The sequence below is a fragment of the Protopterus annectens genome, chromosome 6.part0 (assembly GCF_019279795.1).
Source record: "Protopterus annectens isolate FY-2018-M chromosome 6.part0, PAN1.0, whole genome shotgun sequence".
Classification (NCBI taxonomy): domain Eukaryota; kingdom Metazoa; phylum Chordata; order Ceratodontiformes; family Protopteridae; genus Protopterus; species Protopterus annectens.
Genome location: NC_056737.1, coordinates 1,160,442,558 through 1,160,468,861, shown reverse-complemented (window position 1 = coordinate 1,160,468,861; position 26,304 = coordinate 1,160,442,558). Strand labels below are relative to the sequence as shown.

The window sequence follows — 26,304 nt, the reverse complement described above, 5'->3', positions numbered from 1 at the left end:
AACCAACGCCTTTATTATTGACTCCAGTTTTGTTGGTTCCAGCTTCAGTACCGGCAGCCACTTCGGCACTGATCCCGGTGTCGGTGCAGACTGTGACCTCAGCACCGATGACTTCTTTGGTGCAGGCACCCGTAGTCCAGTCTTTCTCGGCACCATTGTTCTCGGTGCAGACTGATGAGATGGGCACCAAGTTTGCCTCTTCTGTGGACAGGCCTGTTTCTCCCTCAGTCTCCGTGAGGTCGACTAGAAGCCTTTCCGAACATGATGTGTTGCGTCTTGTGGATCAGGTGCTCTTGGCCAGAGGTATCCCACCCCTCAGGAAATATCCTTCCTTGGGAGGTGATGACCCATCTCCAAAGACCTCTTCTTATTCTCCTCCTTCATTGCTTTTGAAGTCCATGGATATAGCACAGTCTTCCCCTTCTGCAGTTCCCTTTATGGATCTCACTAAGAAACTGCAGTTGCCTTCATGGCAGGAAAGTTTTGCTATGAGCCAGGATGTCAGTTGTGACACCCATAGTATGCGGCTCCACAGCCATCCGGAGACTCCGGGTCAGCAGGCTGAACCACTTAGGGGAGGGGTGACCCCTGTCCTGGACAATCAGTCCTCTTCAGGTGCACCAGCCTTCCAACTGATGGAGAAGGCTTTTGCTCCTGCTGGTGATACTGGACTGTCTATCCCTCCGCCCTCCTCTGGTACACTGGTTTCACAAGTCGCACCGAGCAGACACTGGGTGCAAGGACCTCAGGACATATTCCCACAGCAAACCCCATTTCTGCTGTCTTCCCCAGCATCCCCACTGAGGAAGTCCACCGGAAAAGTTATTGTAAGAGGAAGCACATGGACTCTACAGATGAATCCCTCAACGAAGACACAGATTTTGATGAGGGGGAAGGATCCCCTCGGTCACCCTCTGTGGTATCCTTTGGTGATAGCCTTGAAATCTTGAAACAGAGAGGTGACTGGCAGTCCTCTAATCTGACCTCTGAGGAATCTGTGTTCCTGCAGGCTTTTCACGCCCAGCCCCCTACCTCCTCAGTTACTCCACCTGCAGATGAACTTGTCCGGCTTATCGTGCAGCATGTTTGGAAGGCTTCTGACACCATCAAAGCTATTCCCTGGAGGCCAGATAAGATTTTGTCCCCTCCTGCTACAGATCCACATTGGTCAAAAGGTCTTCCTGTGGATGCTTTGGTGGTGGTGGCCGCAACAAAAAAGGATCTGGCAGAAGAAGAAAGCCAGACTGTCCATCCACCTAACAAAGAGTCCTGGGCCCTGGGCAGGATAGAGAAGTGCACCTTTGCTTCAGCGACCTTTACTATCAGATCCCTGAATTATATGGCACACTTTACCAGGCTTCAAAGGGATCTGATTTCTGAGCTCTCTGAAACCTTGGCTAGTGCCGTGTCTGATGAGGTCCGTGACAAAGTAGCCTCTCAGCTGGCCACCATTGAGTCAATATCTAACTCCTCTATGCGACTGATATCTCACACATCAGAAGGAGCAGCTAGAGCAGTGGGTGCAGCTGCAGTCTTGAGATGACACGCCTGGATGCACTTGTGCAATTTCATGGAACCCTTTAAGGCTTCCTTTCTTAATGCTCCCATTGAGGCGTCTTCATTGTTTGGACCCAAAGTTAAAAGCACACTGGCCAGATGTGAACAGGATGGTAAGACCCTTTCTGCCATAGGTGTCTGTTATTCTTCCCCTCAACATGCTTTCTCCTGAAACCAAAAGAGTGGGAAGATATGGTTCAAGAAATCTCAGGGTCCTTTCCGTGACACACAGGCCGAGTTCTCCCCTAGAGGCAGAGGGGGAAACTCACAGGAAAGACACTCCTTTCAGGGCAGAGGGGGTCCATGTAACCAGGGTTCCAGGGACTTTTTTCCTGGCCAACCCTACCAGCGCTCCCAAAGAGCGGCCCAACTCCTTTCCTCTGGAGGTAGTTGGGAGTCATTTCTCCTTGTACTCTTCTGCCTGGCAAACCATCACCACTGATTCTTGGGTACAAAGGATTATAACCAGAGGTTATCATATCCCCTTCAATCTTTGCCCTGTCCCTTCGAAAAATCTTCCCGACATTCCACCCAGTCAAAGGGAAGAAGCAGCACTAGAGATAGAAAAGCTGCTAAGAAAGAGAGTCATCCAAATAGTCCCTCCAGACCAGATAGGATCCGGATTCTACTCAAGACTATTTTGGTGCCATAGAAAACTGGGGACTGGAGACTAAATTTGGATCTCAGTGTATTGAACAAGTTTGTGAGAGTACAAAAATTCCAGATGGTCACAGTACAGTCTATCCTCCCGCTTTTGGAAAAAGACAATTGGATGTGCTCGATAGAGCTTCAAGATGCGTACTTCCACATAAAGGTGGACAGGCCATCAAGAAGATTTCTTCACTTCCGTGCGGGAGTTAGTCACTACCTGTTCAGAGTACTGCCCTTTGGACTCTTTACAGCCCCCAGAGTGTTCACAAAGTGCATGGCTGTTGTCACAGCTCACTTGCGACTACAAGGATTCCAGGTGTTTCCATACCTAGACGACTGGCTCATTTCCACCCCACCAGACATCTACTGGAAGAAGCCCTGGCATACTCTTGCCTCGCTGCACAAAGGCTAGGCATAACCATAAACTGGCAATAATCCAATCTCACCCCATCTCAGTCAACAGAATTCATAGGGGTTATCTTGGACACAAAGAACTGCAGAGCTGCCATTCCAGAGCACAGAATTTTAAGGATAAAGCAACAACTGATTCCAGTCCTTTCAAGGGAGAAATCCATGGCTCACTCAGTTCTACAGCTGTTGGGTTCCATGGCAGCCTCCATCACCATTGTCCCCCTGGCCAGGTTTCACATGAGGCTTCTACAGTGACTATTGTTCACCCAATGGTATCCCTTTCAGCATCATCTTTCAGCCATGATTCTTGTAACCCACAGATGCAGACAGGATTTAAATTGGTGGATTACACACAATCTGTCACAATGGTCTCACCCCTTCTCCCCCCAGCAAACCAAGGCCACAGTGACCACGGACACCTCCCTGATGGGGTGGGGGGGGCTATGTCAGGGACAGACAGTCCAAGGCACTTGGTCTGAACTGGAGGCCCATCTGCATATAAATGTTCTAGAGCTGAGGGCGGTGCTTCTGGCATTGCAAGCATTCCATCCCCTGCTATTGTCTGGGACAATTGTGATTCAATCGGACAACATGGCAGTAGTCTGGTACATCAACAAGCAAGGTGGAACCAAATCTTACCCACTTTGTCGAGAGGCCATGGGGATATGGCAATGGGCAATGACTACCAACCATTTTCTTCTAGCAACGCACATTCCTGGGAGTTCCAACATGATAGCAGACAGACTCAGCAGGTGCATTCTTCATCCTCACAAGTGGTCCCTGAATCCCTTGATAGTGGTGGAGATCTTCCACTGCTGGGGCCATCCTTGATGTGACCTCTTTGCATCCCCGACCAACTATAAATGCAGAAACTACTTTGCCCTGATTCCCCCTCCAGGACAGTCACCCAGGGACACTCTAGTCCACAATTGGACCTCGGGTCTTCTTTACGCATTCCCACCCTTTCCCCTCATTCCCCAGTTTCTGAAGAAAGCCCATAAGTTGAAGAGCAAGGTGATCCTCATAGCACCATATTGGCCTTGACAGATTTGGTTCCCCTTCCTTTGGTCTCACCTACTAGATCGACCATGGATTCTCCATCCAACCTCGGAGCTGATCTCACATCCACAGAACCTGATTCATCCCAACTTGAACAGCCTGAAGCTCAGGGCTTGGCTACTCCAATTCCCTTTATTGCCAGGCAGAATGATCTTTCTTTACCAGTACGTGACATTCTCATTGCATCTCATAAGTCTTACACTAGAATTACTTATCTGAGCAAGTGGAAAAGATTTACCTGTTGGCTGAAAGATAAACAAGTAGATCCCTTCTCAGCACCAGTGTCGATAATACTAGACTATCTGGCCAACCTTTTCCAATCGGGTCTATCGGCCTCTACCATTAGAGTTCATTTGGCTGCAATTTCTAATTTTCATGAGGGTGTCCAAGATTCCTCTCATGTCCCACAAATTGTGCAAGACCTTCATAAAAGGTGTGAATCATCTGAAGCCACCTTTTAGAGAACCTATTCAGCCATGGGATTTATCATTAGTTCTGCAAGCTCTGACAATGCCACCCTTCGAACCAGCCTCTTCTTGCAACCTCAAGCATTTGTCATGGAAAACCTTGTTTTTGGTCGCCATTACCTCTGCCAGACATATTTCGGAGCATCAAGCTTTATGTATATCAAGAGTCCATACTTAATTTTTCATAGAGATAGAGTGTCTCTGAGAACTAATCCATCCTTTCTGCCAAAAGTGATCTCTGAAATGTCCATTAATCAAACCACTGAATTGCCAGTTTTCTTTCCCAATCATTCGAACAGAGGAGAGTATTGCCTACATACCTACATACCCTAGATATCCACAGGCAAATCTATTTTTACTTAAACAGGACTAGGTCGTAAATCTGACAAGTTATTTTTGGCCTTTTCTGGACCTAGATTAGGATCTGCTGTTGCTAAGGTCACATTAGCTAGATGGTTGAAGGACTGTGTGACCTTTATTTACACACAAAGTAATATCTCGTTGCCTACTACCATGAAAGCTCATTCAACAAGGTCAGTGGCAACTTCTGCTGCTTTCCATGCCAGAGCTTCTTTACATGACATCTGTGCAGCTGCAACTTGGGACACGCCTCATCAATCATTACAAATTGGATTTTGCCTTCAGGGGAAGAGCATCTTTTGGTTCTATGGTGCTCAGGAATGTCCTTCCATGAGAGCCTCCCAGGAATAGAGGTAGCTGGGGACTCTGTCCCATGTGTAAAGAATGAACGAGGATTAACAATATCAGATAAAGAAGTTATGTCTTACCATAACGTTCCTTCTGTATTGTTGATCCTCGTTCAGTCATTACAACCCTCCCTCCTTCCCCCTCCTGTGGCTTCTAGTGGATCTCACCATCCGGTTCTCTTAGGTTATTTGACCAGAGGTAGCCTCTACCTTCTTTTGATTTGCAAACTCAATCTGAGGTAACAGGGAGAGGGGGATTGTGGGTAAGAGTTTAGCTTGAGAGTTTGAAGCTGACGCAAGCTTGGAAAATGGTCTGCTCGGTTCAGAGGTTGGAACCGATACCCATGCGTAATGACTGAATGAGGATCAACAATACAGATGGAATGTTATGGTAAGACATAACTTATTTTTATTGCCGTCATTGAATGACTCACTTTAAGGAAACATTGTGCTCTGTCTTATTATGTTCCTTGTATTAGCCTTGAAAAGTCTAAACCGTTACCACTCCTTGGTCATATAAGCTAATAACAGTAGCATAAAACGTCTTCAAAGGTATAAATCCTCTGCCTGCAGTCATTAAAGAATTTTAGATGGTGTTGTTATTAAATAAATTATACCGAGCATTTCCCTGAGGTGCCAATTAATAACATCCCTGTGGGTTTGAAATTATATGTGAAGCAAAATTCGGTTAATTAGTTGGCTCAGTATCTATTCCATGTGTTTTCCTTTTGATTATTTTATCAACATATGTTTCACAGTTTACTAATCTACATCTATTACTGGTCAGTAAAGGTAACTGCACTACAAAACGGATCACCTGGTTTTAATGTAGTTCCAAATGCAGACTGCATTTTTGCAGTATATCATTTTATTATTCCACTATAATAACTGTAAGGTAGAAGGTTCATTGCATCAGTTAATTGTTGGATTCCAAACTGGGAGGCAAATATTCATTTTAATATTGCAGCAGAGTGTAAGCAAGTCATTTCATTCTTCCAAAGTAGTTTCTGTATGGTAATGTAAGCATAGTGGCAGCTGAACAGTAATAATCATAACTTCATAACCATAGACAGTGTTTAAACAAACTGAAAGTAGAATCTGTGCCTGACACATATAAATTACCCAGCAACTGCACTCACAAAAATACCAGTTTCATTAAATAGATTGCAGCTAGAGTAAATAAACATTGCAGAGATGAGGAGACTGGTCCAGCTGAATATAAATGATGGAATAATAAGATTAGAGTACAGATCATATACATAAAAAAGTCTTGTTTTATAATTTTAAGAGCTGTGAAACACTGCCTTACCCCAACCTACTTGTAGGTAGACAAATACTATAATAAATATTGTATTTTTATCTATTTATTCTTTTTTAAAACACCTTTATTAAATTATCACTTCAGATATAAGCAAATATAAGTAACAGAAAATAAAACAAAGTATAATAATATTTTTTTCCATTTACATACATTACACATCATATAGCTTTTCTTGTTTTGTAATTATCATCAGCCCAACATTATATAAATTGCTGAATTCCTGTGTTCCCTAAACCTCATGCCTCCTCTTCCTGATTATTATTCTGCATACATTGTTCTCACCGTTTCTATTTATTCTATATAATTTACTCCTTCCCTGTTCTAAAGCTCCCTCTTTCGAATATTGTATTTTATTTCATTTGTTTGTTTGTTTTGTTTTTTGTTTTTGAACAACTTAGCACACAATACCCCTTACATCTCCTGACACTTATGAGCATGACAGATCAGTGTTGATGCATTACAAAGGCATGGGGGGCTTAACAGACCAACATTGCTTATAGGAAGTTTTGAAAACAGTGTTTAGTTTCTGCGGTTAGACTGATGTTGTGAGATTCTACAATACACATTTTTAACAGAAACTAACTTTAATGAAACATTGTAAAATCCATATACTAACCCCACGGTTTGCATGCATCATTGAACACTTTTGACAACATATACAGGTTCAGACTAGTGTATCACAAAGCAGATACCTCAAGGGTATAAAGCAGAATACATGCTGTATAATTTATCTAAGCAGTCAATAAATGTGGTAACAGTTTGTCTGATGACTCAGAAACACAAACAAGGTAAACTATATACTGGCAGCCATGGAATGTCTACAAAACGTCTTTTGTAATACAGACAACTATGAGAGACTGGCTTCTGATTCTGACCTGAAGCAAAACATGCAGTAAAGATGTAACTGTGAGTTTTACATTCTTTTTTTTTTTTTTATCTAAGCTGAAGTTTATTCTTTTAGGTATCAGGACTTGTATGACTGGGTTTCTGACTTCTGATGGGTGACCAACTTGAAGGGCCAAATCTCTTTGTTGAATTGTGTAGTTTTCTAGTATAATCATGTACTAGAACAGTCTGAAATCAGTAGTAGCAGAAAGCCTGTAACAGTCTTACCAACAGAATCTGAATGAGTGGGCGTTCTATAACCATGTAAAGACAATGTGCCTATTGCATGTTGCTCTGTCCATATGAAACAAGCTAGGTCTGGTGTAGTTTCTTTAAAGTCTATCATTTTTGTATTAATCTGATGTGTATGGAGGCTAACAAGGAAACAATGTTGAATACCTTCCCACCATTCAGTACTATATACTGAATGTTCTCAGAGATATGGTGGTTCCCGCCTTCATTCCACTCCAAAAGATACCTGTGAAAAAAAATGAAATATATGCTTAGTCTGACTTCCTGATGAATATTTCTCTGCTCAGTGGAGATTGTTTTTTTGTTTCAGGATATCTTACAACCAGTCTTATCAATACCTATACAGTTTTTCTAGCATCTCCCAGCTGTATGCATAGTTTGGTGATACTGATCAACCCCATGTCCATACTTCTATTAAAAATATTATGGTAGTCACATTATAGTATACCTGTCAACCTCTTAGTGCAAGAAATCTGGAGAGAGCCTAAAATAATGGGATTCAAAGGCCCAAAATAGGGACAGGTTTTAAATACTGCTCTTATAAAGTTGTTAGAACAACAGGCTTTGTTTCTGCATGTATTTTCTGAATAGTATGAAACTGAAATATCTGTCATTATTTAGTGACTTCGATCCTCAGTGATTTGCCAGAAAAACATATTTTATGAGGAACAGACCAAAAATCTGGACAGTTGAAAGATATGCCACATAGTCTCTGAACCTGCTTAATACCTCACCTCTTATCAACAATACTGGCATTTTCTGCCCTACCAGGTTTCTTCCCTCAAATCAATTTCTTTGAATTTCTAGGCATTAATCATATAATCTGATAACCCACTAATGATCAACGTTCAATATCTACTAATGCATACTTATCATTTATATTGTTTTATTTGCCTTTACTTTCATATGAATGTAATCTAATTAGCAAGCATGTTGTGTAGTTGTATATTACTCAAAGCCTGCTTAATAATATTTAAAATTAGTGCTGCCACCTATCCTTTTTTTTTCCGGACTATCCGGAAATCAAACCGATTGTCTGGTCATCTGGAAAAACACTGAGCAAATCATTTAGGAATGAAGTCATGAAAAAAATGACAGACATTGAGTTTCAGACTCCATAGCCTTCAGAAAAATGCATACTAAACAAGACATGTTAATTCTATATCACTGTCTAAGTTTATACAAGAGCAAGTTTTAGTACTGTTTGTATGTTCCCCCAATATATTTGGCCTTGTCCAGATTTCCTGCATTAAGAGGCTGAGAGGTACATGCAAATAAATCACTTTATAGAATTAGGCATATCCAAACCTCTCAACTCTCCATGATTTTGTCTCAAAATGTTGCTCTTCTCCTAATAATCCTTCCACAAAATGGCAATTTTGGAAGAAAATGTAGGGGGTTTACAATTAAGTAATAATTGTAATGATCAGATTTATAGATTACTTTTATTTCAGAAATGCATGTAGATTCTTTTATTTTGTCAGCTGCTCAACTTAACAGTACTAATATTAAAAAAGTGTCCCTTCTTTGACAGGTTCCCAGCTGTATTGTGTGGCTATTTTATATATTTGCATCCCATTTTTGGTCTGTTTTTCATAAAATTGTATTTTCTGACAAATTAGTGGCAAATAATTAAAGATTGAAGTTAGAAAATAATGACAGACATTTGAGTTTCAGATTTCATACCCTTCAGAAAATTCATACTAATACAATACGTACTATTCTATTACCTTTCTAAGTTTATAAGAGCAATATTCAACAATTTTCTTTATTTATGGGCCTTTGTCCCACTTCTGTGTATGGCTTTGTCCAGATTTCTTGCTCTGAGGTTCAGAGGTATGACAAATGTGTCAGGGCCATCACAATCATCTAGAGACATTCCAAATTGTGACATGCTTGTTGCAACTCCAGTCCCCCATGTAGTGACTCTGGATGTGTCCAAGCAAGGCAAGGAGCAGTTATGCAGTGTAAGTGAGCAGAGTATTCCCATAGACAAGTACTACAGTGGCTTTTCATTTATCCTTGATTTTGCAGAATGTTCTGGTTTTCTGTCATATTTTTATACTGTTGATTTATGCTTATTATTCAGAAAATGTATGCTGTTGCAGTGCCCTGTTGCTCTGTGTTTATGTAGCAATGCTTTAATAACCATCAGATAAGCTTGCCTGAGATTGTAAGATGCAAGTAAGCTTTAATAAGCATCTTGTTAAAGAATTACCAACATTGAAAGCCTTTTTGTTGTTGCCATGCAGAGAATATTTACATAACTAGATGACATATAAGCCTTAGGTATTGAAATGCACATGACAGTATTTGTAATTATGGACAGGGTTTCAGTATTTTCTGAAGCTCATTACATTTGTTGGAGACTTGCAGTCATCTTTGCAGGCTTTACCTGTAAACTAAACAGAATGCCAGTCTATCATGTGTGGTCCACAGCCTGTGCAGTAATCCTTTAAGTAATTTATCTTGAGGTTGTTTCTTGTTTGCTGTTCATTTTTTTTACTTTGAGCAAGTTTTCCCCATGAATCAAGTAGATAATTGTTTTCAGGCAGCAGGTCTTTTTTGGATAAGAAACATTTTTACAAGTGGGGGTATCAGAGATTGCTACTTTCAGCATGTTATTTGGTACTTTTCTGAAGCTGAATCTTCTTCTTTCGGCTTTTTCCTTGTTTGGATTCACCACAGCGGATCACCTGTCCACTCATGATTGACAGTTGAGCTTTCATGATGTTGAGTTGCCAGCCCGGCACCCAACCTTCCACAGAAGGCACACACATGCATGCACTCACGCCTAGGGCCAGTTTAGAGTAGCCAATCCACCTACAGCATACCTTTGAGATGTGGGAGGAAACTGGAGCACCCAGAGGAAACTCACATGACCACAGGGAGGACATGCAGACTCCGCACAGAAAGCACCCCAGTCGAGGATTGAACCGGAGAACCTCTTACTGTGAGGTGGCAACATTAACCACTGCACCACCACGGCCACCCTTCTGAATATACATTATAATTAGAACTGCAGTGCAAGGAGAAGTGGTTTGAGCTGAGTGCTACTTGTTTTTCTTATACTTGATTTTGACTGGCATTCCAGTAATGTATTTAAAAAGTATTTTTTATGCCTCACAACCTTTTTGTTTCCATCTAGATATTAAGTAAGCTGTCATGTAGCCGTAGCCAATGCACTGAAATATTTTTTTCTTCTACACTTCATTTTGTATTGATTGGACTCTTGTAATGATGGTTTGGCACCCAGGACAGTGTATTTAATTAAAGTTCCAGTTGTTGGGGTTTTGAGCATAGCCCCCCCTTGTAGTTGACCCAACCCCTTCCCATTGGCCCCACTCATTCAGCTGTCTCCTGCAGCCCCCCTTTGATTTGAAGTCACCAGCCACCACTGGTCATCATACTGAATAGATAGCATACTGTTACAAAGTGAATATGTAGTCAAGGGCCTAGTCATCATACTGAATAGATAGCATATCGTTACAAAGTGAATATGTAGTCAAGGGCGTAGTCATCATACTGAATAGATAGCATACCATTACAAAGTGAATATGTAGTCAAAGGCCTAGTCATCATACTGAATAGATAGCATACCGTTACAAAATGAATATGTAGTCAAGGTCCTAGTCATCATACTGAATAGATAGCATACCGTTACAAAGTGAATATGTAGTCAAGGGCCTAGGGTACCTAGGCTGATAACAGCCTTTCTTTTGACTATCATGTGACAACAGTTGTCAGGACAACCTTTTATTTAGCCAAACTAATTGCAGAGGAATATCACTAAAGTCTAAAGAGATAATATCTGTCACTGATAACACCAATTATTGAGTACAATTTCCCCCTTTGGAATGTACCCCACTGGATGTATCAAACAATTAGAAAGATACCAATGGCCCTATCTAAACAAAATCACAGACCTAAACTCCCTCAGCTACCAGGAGAGGCTGGAAGTTCCAACCCTTTATTCAGTGTCTTAAAAACTTATAAGTAGAGATCTCTATCTTTATTTTGCCATTAGAGACCTGAGTGTCCTGGACGTCCTGTTTCTCTGTAAGTCTAATATCTCCACCAGTGCTAGAACCAGATACCTAAGTTTTCTCCAATAGCTAAATAAAAACATGGTGGAGAGACAGATTTGTATGCCAGCTCCTCCCAAATCTGGTATAAAATTCCTGTACATTTTAAGCAATGTGTCTCCCTATCTTTCTTTAAACATAACCAAGACAACTGGTTGGTATCCACAAATGTCAGGACAGCTAGTATGGCCCTCCTAAAGAAAGGAGGTGCAAAATGAAGGAAGGTTCAGCTAAGATATGTATAGTCATAAGAAGTGGTGATCTTGGGATATCTATTAATCTGTGAAATTATTAGGCATATATGTGAAAGCAGACATGCACCATTGAACTGGTATTGCAGTCCCAACTTCTGTGATATTCACATTTGCCTAAATGAGCAGAAGTTGAGTGCACAAGCTGAAATCACACATATCACAAAGGACATTACCACCCCAGAAACAAGCCGTCTACCCCACTAATAATTTTTAAAACTGAGGTCTCCATTTCTGTTTCCCCAGCAAAGCATGGGCTCAGTCTAGGATGGCAAAGCAGACACCAGCCTATGGGCAGAGGAGTTCTAAGTAAAAACTGATGGCTAGAGTATTTACAGAGGACAAAAAGAAAGATTAAGTATGTTCATGTGTTGTTTGTAAAAGAATATTCTGATTTATTTATTTAACCCCCATGGCACCAACCACCATATTAGGGGTTCCTAATGACTGCAGCTACATACATTAGAAAGTATGTTTTTGAAAGGAGTGATTCAGTATCTCTGCTAGTAGTATCTGTGGTCAGTTTTCATCTATTTTCCAGGTTTACCAATCAAGTCACAAGAGTACTAAACCTCCAGTACTATTGGCTGGTATTAGTCAGCTGACTAACCACTGGGACAGTCAGGCTTAGCTTGGTATTTTGCATGCAACACCTGGAAATGGTCATATCCCCAAGTCCTGTGTTTGCCTACCGACAACCTAGCAATAAAAGTAACTCTGTCTGCAGGATTCTGCTATGTGTTACTGCAGTATTCTAGAGAGATCCTCACAAGAGTGTCCAGTGCTGCAGAGAGTACTTCTTTAATAAATCTTCCATAAAGCCATAATGCTTTCATCAGAAATGAAGACTACCAATGATGTGGTAGCTTCCTAAGGTGTTACTACTCAAATTTGTATTTTGTTCAGCTGATGCATCACTTTGGAGTATTCCTGAAATGCAAGAAGTGCTTCTTCTCTCAGGGAGCACTGCATAAATTCTCTACCTCCCAAAAAATCTAGAAAAATTGTGTAGAAAAGACAGAACGTGTTCTAAGGAACCATATCCTCACTCTCATCTCTGTTTTAAGACACCATACCTTATGTTCAACTTTGTTCTAGGAAACCATATCATCACTTTTAACTCTTATATGGTGGGGGCCTGTTGTGCTTGTTGACTGTTGAGACTTCATTTTGTGTAGGAAGATCTTATCCCAAAGAATGTAATGGACTTTAATAACAGTGCTTTCTTTCATTAACTTTATTTTGCTTCACAGTGTCTTCTGCTACATGAAATATTCCATGGCGTTATCCACCAAGATGAAAATATTGTTTATGACCTAAAACTTGGCTTAGCCTGCACTTACTGAAGTTGTGTGAACATGGTATGCCTTCTGTGATATATAGATAGCCAGGAAAGAAAATATCCTAGGATTACGCTGTACAGTAATTTTAGTAAAGATACTAACCTATGAGCTGTAGTATGTTAACAATGTCTCCTTTGTTTTTAGTAAGTATATGGTCAATTTTTGGTATCGAATGATACTCAGTGTAATGTCCATTTATGAAATTATTTCAGTGTGATAATAACCAGCAAAAAAACTGCAAAACAAGATAAGTAAATGTCTGCTGTTCCTTGCTTGTAGATGTGTTTGTTTGGAGCCCGACAATGAAAGCAATACAACTCTTCATGACTCTTTAGAAATCAATACAACCATACCACCTGTTTCCTGGGGGAACATGACTGTGCAGGTATGCAAGTATTGCTGTGTATCTAGAACATCTTTACTCTGTTAGTACTATTATTATTATTATTATTATTATTATTATTATTATTATTATTATTATTATTATTATTATTATTTTGCATCATGAAACACGCCCCAGCATCCCAGTATAGCAAATGAGCTGTGGAATCTCTTCCATTAACGTCTGCTGTTCTAGAATTAAATATTCCTGTGTGGCATGCGGTCCTTCGAGGCTCAATCACGATTCTCTGTCAATATCCAAGATAACATTTCTTGGTTACCTTTTCAAGAGGTTCATCATTATTTTAAGAAGCGTCTTGTATGAATTTAACACTGAAATTTACTATGGCATGTAAATTTATTTTTGCTTGATGTATCTGTGAATCCATATATCTTGTTACCTCCTGTAGTTTCTTAGGTTTGCATGATGGGGTGATGTACTGTTGGAGAAATTCAGGATGCAGTAGAACCAACATTTTTTTCACACACACACACACACACACACACACACTCGTGTATGTATATATATATATATATATATATATATATATATATATATATATATGTATATATATATATATATATATAAATACATACATATACCTATAACTATATATTTATATATCTATACGGGTGCACACACACATAACCACACACATGCACATGCACGCACACACGCATACATTTTTTTATTCACAAATTTCAACCAAAGCATAAAAAAATACATGCATGTGCTATGTATTCAGTGCACTAAAAAGTTTAACTATTGAGTTTATAAATTTGTCTTTAGCCTAACATTTATTCCATGGACATCTGTGCTTTGTTAATTTCTGAAACTCAGGTGATACATTCTGTAAGGATTCCCCCCATGTTCTTTTCTTTAGCTACATTTGTCCTCTATTCCTTCCTTTTCTACAAATGTTCCAATTGAAGCCCTGTATCTACCCATAACTTCAATGTCTGACTGATCCATGATTCATACTTATTAGACCTCTCAACCCTTACCTTCCTATCCCCTGGGTTTCTCCTTGCTACTGTTTCCAGACCTAGATTGATATATAGGACAAACTTACAGCTTAGGCAGTTTGGTTCACCTTTTTGCTTAAAAATGCCTTTAGTTCTTGGGCAGATGTTCATCATTCTCACTTCTGCAGTAGCCTTTGGCTGTTTGGTTTGTATCCTGCCTAGGATACAACATCCAGTCAGTCTTCAAAAAGCTCTGCCTCCCTCCCACACCTACACTCTGACTGCTGATTTGCTAGCCCCTTGTAGGGAATGCATCAGGTGGAGTGCACACAACTTCAGTACTGTCTTGCTGCCTCCAGAGAAAGCAGCTCTGAGGCTTCACAAGAGCACCAGTTGGCTACAGGTTTCATTTCTAAAAGACAGATCCCCATGAGAGAATACTTTCATAGAGGAAATGTTGCCTTTATAAATATTTTTGATTTAATTTTTATTTTATTTTCTAAAGAATACTAGCGATTTATTAATATTAGGAGTTTTTTATTAGAAACTGTTAGTTTCAGAATGGGGCTTATTAATGAATACTGTGGTTGTTTTTGTGAGAAAAAATATACTGCTTTTGAGGCATTTTAACTGAGTTGTGAGGATTTAAAGATTGGGAAGTGTTTTAATATACTTAAATGCTTTTTGAGTGTTTTGGTGCTTGTGTACACTTTATGACAACTTACCTTCATTATTTTACTGCTTGAGACATTTTGCATGAAAATACTATATTTAAGCCTTGAGAAGTATATTTCAGGGCTAGAAGTATGTTTTATGCTTGGTGCTTGTGTATACTTCATGACAGTTTGTCTTCATTTCTTGTTTTCTTACGGTGAACTTTCTGTGAAAGGAGCTTAAAGTTCTGACAGGGCTTTTTGTGCACTGCTTTTGCTTTTACTTAGTATTTTGGGGGAACTTTGTGGGGAAGTGTAATGAACTGTGTGTGTGTGTGTGTGTGTGTGTGTGTGTGTGTGTGTGTGTGTGTGTGTGTGTGTGTGTGTGTGTATATGTTGCTGTGAACACACATCTGACAACTTACCTTCCAAGTGACTCTTCCCAGCTTACCGACAATTAGACGTCTTCCTTGACTACAGCACAGGTTCTTACACTGGTCCTGGTCCTGATGTTTCTTGTCCCACTATATCTAAAACGAAAAAAAACAACAGAATAGGAGCCTTTTCTTACACCAAAGGCTCAGACAGTAGCTCAGCTGCTGGTGGGTGACTCTACAGTATCGATGTTTGTTTCTCACACCACTCACTAGTTTCTCTGGGTTCCTCTGAAGTAGTCCTTTCCACCACCATTGGCTTGGAGTTAGCATGGCCTGTGTGTGTGGTTCCAGTATCAAATCTGGGCATGAGAGAACTATCTTCTTTGGTCTGGGGATTTCTCCAGGAGATTCTTTTCAGAGGGGCCAGGAAAGAGACCTCTTGGCCAGAATGACGTTCTAACTCTCAGTCAGCATCCGTGTAGGGATGCCCCTAGAAAAAAAAAAATAAAAGGTTAGATATTGCTCATCCAAAGAAATTTTGTCTGTTCATAAGAATGATTTTCTTACCTTATCTAATGGTTTATTGCTGACTTTCTATGCTAGAAAACAGAAATCCATACCAGAAGACTAACTAGGTCAATACATTCCTGAGGAAAATATGTCAGCACATTCTGACATAGACAGAGATGGGACTTTTTCTGTCTGATTGTCAAACTCAAAACACTGATTCATGTGAACGTTTGTTCTCTTCAACTCCATGAGAGGAGTTTTCATTTTCTAAGACTAGTTCCAGAATGAACTATTCATTGGTTCATAGATTAGGACTAGGTTAACTGCCCTAGTGGGTCATTTTAAACCTAACCAGTTCCCTGCACCTTATGTCTGTAAGGTAAACATCTTAACCATTATGCCAACATGCCAACCACCCACCCTTGAATTTCTTTGGCAACATGTGGATGTTCCCCTAAATTGAGGAGGTATTATGATATACTGCATGTAGATTTACCACGTGCTACACCCATTCCTCCTATTATGCAAGCCTTGGAGGATGTGTTAAATACTGCATACAATAACCCTGATCCCCATCCTTCAGTCCTCATAAAAAGCCAAAACATTTAACACTGACCCTTTTCTAGTGACCAATAAGATAAGGTATTAGATTTCATAAGAAAATTTCCATCAAGTTTATTCTGTCAGGTCTTGCCAGCTTGTGGGATTGTTTTGCCACACTTCCTTCAGAAGTTGGTCCTGTCTCAATCCTACAATTTCTAACCTGTCTCAGGTGTATAAACATGCATTGAAGAGTGCATATAATTGTGCAGATACAGCGTCTAGGGCCACTGCTGCTGCTACTGTTTTGAGAAGAAATGCCTAGGTATGTACTCATTTTTCAGATGAGGTAAGGTCTGAGATTTTAAACTCTACTTCAGATAAGGAGATTTTATTTTCCTCTGCTGCTTCTCAGGTTCTAAAACAGTTTGATGAGAGAGGGAAATTAATTCAGGGAATTACAAAGAGTTTTTAAGCCCCACATTATAAATCTTACAAACCCTCTGTTTCATTTTTAAGACAAAATAATAAATCTCTGCAATCTTATGGAAAAACAGGGAACAAAAACAGATGTCAGGAGGGGAACAACAAAAATCAGGAATTCTTTCAAAAAAAAATGGGGGGACAGACTACACCTTCAGAATGACTGTAACAGCACCCCCTTCCCCTCCTGTCCCTACATCTCTAAGTCTGTCCGTAGACTGGATGTCAGTCTTTCCCTTTGGCAACAGACTGTTTCAGACTCTTGAGTCTTAATACTGGTTCAGGAGGGTCACAGTTGGCACTGGATACATGCACCTCCCTCCAAACCAAGCAGAGTGTTTCCTCTGGTTCTTCAGCACATGCTTACTGTAGGATTCATACTACGAGTGCATTTAGACCAAAGGGAGGATGGCTTCTGCTCCAGAATGTTTCTGGTTTCAAAGAACAAGCTTTCCTGGAGACCAGTTGTACAGCTTTCCATTCACAATTGGTTTACAAACCTGCCAACATTCAAAATTTGAACCCTTCGGAGTCTGATACCAGTCATCTTCCCTCTAAGATTTATTAGACCTAAAATGCTTATTATAACTTTTTTTCTTATTTAGATGACTTGCTGACCTCTACTGTCTTTTGTCAAATGTCAGGTATCTTAAACATAGATTTCTTCACTCCTTACCAATCTGTGCTTCCAGATAAATGTTCAACAATCCTCCTTGAGTCCATCATACAGGACTGTGCTTTTAGACTACCTTCTAGATATGTCTCTTCAAAGGCATTCCTAAACAGGAAAAGGTGAATTTGTATCTGGAAACTTTCCTGATCTCCAATCGGTCTGAGACTAAAGCCAGACAATGTCTTAGGATTTTATGGTTCATGGCTTCTATGGCTCTCCTAATTCATCATACCAGATTATATACAAGAAAAATTCAGTGTTCGAAAAAAATGTGGACCCAACATTCTCATCTCCAGGGATTTTCAGTTTCCAATTTTGGGCTTTATCGATAAAGAACTGCATTGCTGGAAGTAAAAAAAAAATGCCTCAAGTTTTTGCTTTGGCAGAAGTTTCTATGGGAGTAAAGATGTGAGGCCTGTAAGACAGTTCAGACTGACAAAAGCACATAAATAATAAACAGATGTAATTCATGCTATATAATCTCTTCATGACCTATGGTCCCTGGGACAATTACAGATGATTACAGACAGTACCACAGTGATGTGTCACATAAGCAGGAGCACACCAGGTCTTAACCCCAGTGCAGGCTGGCTGTGATTAATTGGGGGGGTAGCTCCTCAGCACTGCTCAACCCTCCAAGCATCTTACATTCAGTCAAAACAAAACATAGTGGCAGAGAAGCTGAACAAGACCAGGAGAGGATCTCACAACTATAAATCAAATGGACATGGTCTTCCAGGAATTGATTGACTTTTAGGGAACACCTCAAACAGACCTGTTTGCCTCCTTTCAAAACAGACAATAAAGCAAATTCTGCACCAGGACTTTTTCATTCCTGTGATAAGAATGTCCTTCTACCCTTTCTATTGTTATCCAGGGTCAGTCTGAAGATTCAAAAGGAATAAAATTATTGGTTCATAGATCAGTACTAGGCTAACTGCCCTTGTGGGCAATATTAAGCCTAGATAATTAGTTCATTGAAAATCAAATGCTGCAACTTGTGTTTGTAAGGTAAACACCTAAACCATTACACCAACCTCCCAGTTGAAGGGACTCCCTTCTTGTTTTGACTTGTGTATTAGAGTGACTCCCTTATGTCCTGAGCAATATTGTTTTCCCCCTCTTATGGAATCAGCCAGGGGCATTTAAGTTTCTGTACAGACTGGATCTACTCACACAAGACAAGGAAGGTTGATACATGCCAAAAATCAAAACATCTTCAAATGTCTGTGTGGATGATTTATTTATAATACCTTCTAGGTACCTCATTCATAAGGATGTGCAGCAGGCACTAAAGGAGGCAAGAAATCATGCTACAAGCAAATCTTATGTTAACCAGTGGATACGATTTTTTAGTTGGTGTCCCACCTAGAACCAGGGCCCTATTCAGGATTATTACCACTGGTTCTCACACATTTGTGTGAGTTGCTATCATAAGGTCTGTTTACTCCTTTGGCAATGGGAATTTATCAGCCCTTCATCATGCCTGCCCAAGGATCCTCCTCTTCATTTCAGACTTAGCTGAAGCTATTCTACAAAGAAGTTTTTCTGTTGATGTATAAGGTCATCTGTTAGTCAGGTGATATTTAAATGGGATCTTTACATTTTGCTGGAATTATAAACAAACTCATGGGATTAAGAATAAACCCCTTGTAACTCACTGGATAGCCACATGGCTCACAGACAGGGCACAGTTAATTAGAGTTGGAGAGACCAGCTCCACAAAGAGGCTAGTCACCAGTGGAGTCCCCAGGGATCTGTACTTGGTCCACTCCTCTTTGGCATCTATTTTTCAGAAGTCAAGGCCAATGTCAAGGGCCTTTGGCTTACCAGGTCTGCAGATGATTGCAAGCTAGAGGCAGTCATAGAAGCCCTCCAAGGTAGTAACATCTTAGAAGAAGGTCTAACACAGACAAATGATTGGAGGCAAAGCCACTGTTTAAAACCTAGCGCCAAGAAGTGCATAGTAGTACATTTTGGGAAGAAGTCAGCCACCCAGGGAAACTACCTCATTGATAAAACACCCTTAAAAGTAGACACAGTAGTCAGGGAATTGGGAACTTGTGTAGATAGTAACTTGACTTTCAGCCAACATGCGTGTAATGTCTCTAAGACAGTAATAAAATAATTGTATGTCGCTTATCCTTAAGTAGGGACATGGCATCTAGGTCCAGGGAAGTCATTGTACCCCTGTACTCGGCCCTCATCAGACCCATCATTGAGTATAACACCTCCTTCAGTATGTACCTGACTGGGCACAAGCAACAACTGAAACATCCACAGAGGTTCTTCATAAAAAAGAATACAAAGCATGCACGCAATGTCCTGGGCAGATTGCCCCAAAGCCCTGTCTCTATACTCTGTTTTGTACAGACTGCTGACAGGCGATTTATGCCTGGCATACAAAGCATCTTTGGATCTTAAATGGGACATGATGGAGGGACAGGTATGTATATCACAGAATCCCCATTCTCTGGAATAGGTTTCCCATCCATTTGAAGCAGAGCCTTCCCCTAACTCTATTCAAGTGCAACTTGGACCAGTGGATGGTAAATCAGAAATGCATGCTGGTCTAATGCCTGTGTCTCTGATGGACAGATGCAGCCATTTAAGCATGCCCTGACTAACATACACTCCTTAAGATAACATGTAAGGCACAATAACTTGTTGGATACATTTTAGTTGCATGATTAGGCTTATAAAGGCCCCAGTGGTCATTAGCCTAGTATACACCTATGAAGCTATAGCAATTCTTGTGTGCATTCAGTCCTTCCTTTGTTATATCATTTTCATTTACAATGTAACTCTTTGTTGCCATATACTGGACTCTCTCATTCGTCTCTGCCCCTTCTCCTCATAATGGTTTAGGTTTACTGAAAGCTGCTGCTTGTCCAGGCCTTCCTTTCGATACTTTGTAACATATACCACCATTTTCAACATTCTGCAGATTTCTGTGATTATTTGTGGAATTTACTTTAACAAATGAATCAGTTTTTAGTTTCCTCCTTCTCCTGTAGCCAATTTTTTCACATGTAAACTAAGCATTGTTCAGATATTCTGTGAATTACAGCAGAGTCGTTCCAGAGCTTAACATCAGGCACACATTTTATTGGCTCCTCCTCGGAAGGTAAAGGTTCTTCTGGTCTTTCTAGTATTTTTTCTGTTTTGGATCTTTTCTGGAATGTCACTCTTCTATGTGATTGACACAGTGGTTTCTCTCTATCAAAATGTAGCTTTACCAGTAATTTCCTTATCTTTCTAATACTTTACATGCGTCTGCATAATGTTCCTGCAGTTGGAATTATATCGATTTATGCTTGGCATCATTACTTAAAGTATGCAGTTTTTGAAAAAAAATCCTGGATTTTCAGCAGCATCCTAACTTAAAACTGATTTCCCTGGTCCCATAAGCACATATTCTTCAGTCTTTCAGGAATTCACTCATATGATAGTCAAGAAACTTTCTTGTTAGGCCATGGTTCTTCTTTGCTATAAAGAAAGGTGTCTGCTATATTACTTTGCAGAAATGGCTGCAGAGCTGAACTGTTGAGAAGGCATTACTTTTATCAATATTAAGTGTTGCATACGAGTCAATGAAGGTCACAGCTGGTTTGTTTTGGATGGGCACTGTTATCTCTGATTGTATCTTGCCACTTTTTCTTTCCCATTTGTACACAATGGTATTTCAGTTTTCTGTGTAAATGATTTGATTTATAAGATTTTTTTTCTTTCCCTTTGACTGCCAATCACCAACTCACTCACAATCAGAGCCCATTCAGTCCCCTGGGTTATAGGGAATCTCCTTGCAGATCCTGCAGAGAGGACATCATCCAAGAAAATAACAAGGAGTTTTGTTTTAATAATTTTATTGAGGCTTTGTGTCATAAACATTTCAATACAATACCATTCAACATACACCGTTATATAAGATACAGTGTAACGGGACATTACTCAGTATACTAGATACCGTACCAAACAGTACGACATATTCATTGTTATCATTCAAAATTAAGCAAGCCCAGTCCCCCCGTTTTTCTCCCTCAGTAAGTGCCATCCATAGCTATACCTTCCAGTTAACCCTACAGTGTTCTAAGCACAATCGTTACACACTCCTATATTACAATATAGCCTCACTTTTTACCACTCTCAACTCTCTTCCTACACACATAAAAAACAGCCCACAGGGTGTTCACTAAATGCACAGCAGTGGTAGTAGCTCATTCAAGACTGCACATATTCCGGGTGTTTCCTTATTTGGATGATGGGCTCATCTCCACTTCGACCAACCATCAGCTAATCATAGCAAGACAAGAAGTAGTCGATACTTGTGCACAGTTAGGCATAACCATAAATTTCGAAAAATCACATCTTCAACCAACTCAAACTATCGAATTCATAGGAGCACTGCTCGACACAAGATCAACAATAGCCTCCCTTCCTCTCTCCAGAATTCAAACTTTAAGATCGCAAATCGACAAGATACTTTGCAGTACCACAGTCCCAGCCTGCCTGACCCTACAGGCACTAGATTCAATGGTGGCAGCAATAACCCTTGTTCCAGTGGCCATATTCCACATGAGGGGTTCTTCAATGGATGCTGGCATCTCAATGGTCAATACTTCAGCTACATTTATCCACTTGAATATGAATCCCAGACTCGTGCAAGAAAGATCTGAGGCAGTGGACCCAGTCAGAACAACTGCTACAGGGCCATTTGTTTGTCTGTTTTCAACCCAAGGCTATAGTGACCATGGATGCTTCCCAGATGGGGTGGTGGTGGGGGGCAATACCTGGGAAAGACAGTCCAAGGCATATGGTCCTCTAAAGAGGCACATTTACATATAAACATTCTGGAGATGAGACCAGTGCTCATAGCATTGCAAGCCTTTCAGGAAGCTCTCCTGTTAGGAATAATTGCAATATATACAGACAATATGTCAGTGGTTTGGTACAACAAGCAAGGAGGAACTAAATCATACTGCTATGTCAAGAAGCACTAAGGGTGTGGCAATGGGCAGTCTCTTCCAACCGCTTTTTCTTTGCAATGCACATTCCAGGGAAGTCCAGCGTGCTAGCAGGCAAACTGAGCAGGTGCATTCAGTTACCTCACGAATGGTCCGTCAACCAGAAAATAGTGGGAATGATTTTCTGTAAGTGGGGCCAGCCTTGCTGTGATCTTTTTGCATCTCTCCTAAACAAGTGCAGCAGCTACTTTGCCATCATCCCCCCATGGGGGAGTCACCGAGGGATGCTGTTCTCCATGATTGGCCCCCCAGGTTATTGTATGCAAATCCACCAATCCATCTGATATCAAAGTTCCTTCACAGAGCTGCCAAGTTGAAGAGCAGTCATTCTCATTGCACCCTTTTGGCCTCGACAAATTTGGTTCCCCTTCTTTTGGCCTCATCTGATTTATCAACCCTGGATTCTGGATCCAACTCCAGATCTGCTGTCTCACCGGACAGATGTGACTCCTCCAGACCTTCCAAATCTCAAGCTACCTGCTTGGTTTCTCCATTTCCAGTAAGAGCCAGACAACGTATGGTCTCTTCCCCTGTCCATTGGATTCTATTATCTTCATTCAGACTATTTACAAGGAAAGTTTATGCTAGTAAATGGAAAGATTTGTACACTGGGAACATCAAAATAATGTGGAACCTTGTGCTGCTCCAGTTCACATGATCCTAGAATCCTTGCCATTGCTGTTTAATCAAGGTACCAGTTCTTCCACAGTAAAGGTTTGGTTAGCAGCGACTTCTAGTTTCCACGCTGGTCTCGATGGCTCTTCCCTTGCTTCCCATAAACTTTGTAAGGCCTTTCTAAGAGGAACACTTTTGTTGAAAGCCCTTGTTAAAGATCCTACTCCTCCTTGGGACTTGGTACTGCAAGCTTTGGTCCTTCCACCCTTTGAACCGGCACATACTTGCAATCTAAAATTTATATCTTGCAAGGCTTTTCTTCTGGTGGCCATTACCTCTCCCAGACTGATTTCAGAAATTCAGGCTCTATCAGTAAAACCTCCATACATAATTTTTCATAAGGATAGAGTTACTTTGTGAACAAATGCATCCTTTTTGCCAAAAGTGATATCAGATTCCAACATTAACCAATCTATCAATCTAACAGTTTTCTTCCCGTATTATACAAACAAAGGCAGTATTTGTTGCATTCATTGGATGTGCATAGGTAATTGCATTTGTATTTACACACAACAAAAGACTTGAACCAGAAAAAGTATATAAGAGACTATAAATAGCTAATGGCAATATCAAAAAAAAAAAAAAAAAACGGTACAAGATGGAGAATTTTGGAATTTTGTCTACTTCTGGTTTGGTTTCCATTCCTGCTTTTTTCCAAAATGCTTCTGCTAAACTAAGCAAAGATGTCAGCTTAGACTTCTTCTCCATGCTTAGAACTTTCACTGTGTTTGAATCTGATGTGGTCAGCAAATCTGTATGCAGTCCCATAACTGTGGATCTATAGATGTATTTAGTTTTGAGGAACCACATACTCCTTCAGAGTGAGGGATGTATTATCTTGGTATGTACTATTTTTGATATATCATTTGGTAAGCATTACACATTTTTCCTGTTTTCTTGTCTTACTAGTTCGATTTTTTTTTTGTTTGTTTGTTTGTTTTTTTTTGTGGCTAATCAATCACATCAAAGTTGTATGTTGAAACAGGAAGAACAAACTGACTTATTGATTGCACTTTATTCACAGATGTCAAATTAGTTTTTGATATTAGCTTTGGTCTTTTGCAGTATTTCTTACTGAGCTTTATTCTCATTTGTTCATGTTTTATTATTGATCCCTTATTTATTTCCAAGAATGTATTTATCCCCTCTTTATATCGTTCTTTATACCACAGTCCTGTCCTAGATTGATATTTTCTTTTTGCTGCAGTTTTCCTTTTATGAATGCTGCTTTTGTACATTTAGCAAAACTAAATGTCATTCTTGTATCATCTAAGAAAGTTTTAAACATTTGTAGTTGGGCTTTCAGAGCCTTGTCTAATGAACTATATAATTTTAAATTAGACTCAAAATGTAGATGACATTTCCATAAAAAAGGTCTGGTTTTAGGGGGTAAAGTATAACAATAGCCTAACTTATTAAGAAACACCTTAATGGGTTAAGGGCAAGACACAGCATCAATGGTGACAAAGAATCACCCTGAAATAGGCCCCACCCCTTTTAATTTTTGTCCCTGGGATAATATTTTCCCTGTGTCATGGCTTAACTTCAAAGTAGTTTGCCAGTGTTTCATAGTCACTGTGATATAACTGAGCAGTGTAAGGTGTATCTTACACATGTGTAACCATTCCATTATACATGAATGTGGGATGCTGTCATTTTTTATTTTTTTTGCAATCTATCCATGCCATACTTTTTACAGATTTATTTCATGAGTTTGTTTACCAACAAATGATACTTTGTTCCATATAACATTTAAGCAAATAACCAATGAGTGGGTGTGGGTATATGAGGATTTACCCATGACTGGAGAGGTTTGATCATAAAGGCGAAACTATTCAGAATACACATATAAGTAATTCTTATTTAAGGCTCAATCTATGGGTGAAGATTTTAATACCTTTAACCAGAAGTTCAGTACTATGCCTGTACCTGAAGTGTTCTGGTTAAGAGCTTTTCTTAATTTTGCTTCAATTTATTTGTTACTTCATCCCCATTTCATCTACATCAGAGCGCCTTACTATTTCTTTTAATTGTTCTATCCATTCAGCATTTGTGTTATGTTAAACAATTTATTTATTTATTTAAAATTTGTTTACCAGGAAAGTCCGACTGGGATGTAACACATTTTCAGCAGAGATCTGGGGAGAAAAGCTCCACAGACATTTTACAATGTGAAATTAAAATTAAAAGTTCTACAAACAAACTTCCATAGATTCAAGACAACTCAAGACCCTATAGACATTGATGTACTCCTAGATTAGTATGACATATGATATACAGTGGTTGATCATCCTTGCAGCATTACATTTATAGCAGTCACATTGCTTATAGTATAAGGTAGCAGGGGTTATTTAAAACAGCCAACAGAACATGGGGTAAGAGAAGACAAGGGAGGAGCAGATAGTTATGAAGAGGCAGACATGTTATTGGTGAGATAGCATGATAAGAAGATGGGGTATTAGTAAGAAGTGTTAGAAATAAATCTATAAGATTAGATGTGTATTGAAAGGAATTGATTTGGTTAGTTAAAGACTATGGGCATAGAATTTAGTCAGGGATCGCACATGGGCAAAGCCATTATTTTTGAGGGAGGTCCTAAATAGGTTTTAAATTTATTTGGGTCTGCAGTGGTTTTGATAGCCTGTGGTACAGTGTTCCAAAATTTAGAGATGTAGTTAGAGTAGAGGGAGTCATTGCCTGAGTTGCTGGGTTTGGTTACCTGTACTAGGGATTTATTTGAGGATCCAAGGACTCTCGAGTTGGCATAGGAAATTCTTCTCCAAAATGGCATAATCTTTCTTCTTTTAGTGGTCTTTATTTCCAAATTTTCTATAAACCTTTTTTATACCATTATTGAATTGCTTATTTTGTACTTTTCCTTTATATTTATCCATATACCTTCCAAGTGTTTCTGCTTGCACTGATATTTCTAGTTTATTGCTGGAAATAGTCTATGATAAATCCTAATCTGTTCTGAAATTGTGTATTGCTTTTAACACATCAGTCATTTTAATGATTCTTGATTGTATGTTC

General features: G+C 39.8%; 1 protein-coding gene across 1 annotated transcript in view; it reads left to right on the top strand.

Annotated features, from left to right (window-relative positions):
- Nucleotides 1-26,304, top strand: part of SLC4A10 (solute carrier family 4 member 10) — a 3,247,445-nt gene that overhangs the window by 2,510,294 nt on the left and 710,847 nt on the right. Inside the window, exon 15 of the mRNA XM_044074780.1 lies at nucleotides 13,269-13,374. Within this exon, the coding sequence (XP_043930715.1) occupies nucleotides 13,269-13,374 (106 nt within the window). The remainder of the gene's footprint in view (nucleotides 1-13,268; nucleotides 13,375-26,304) is intronic.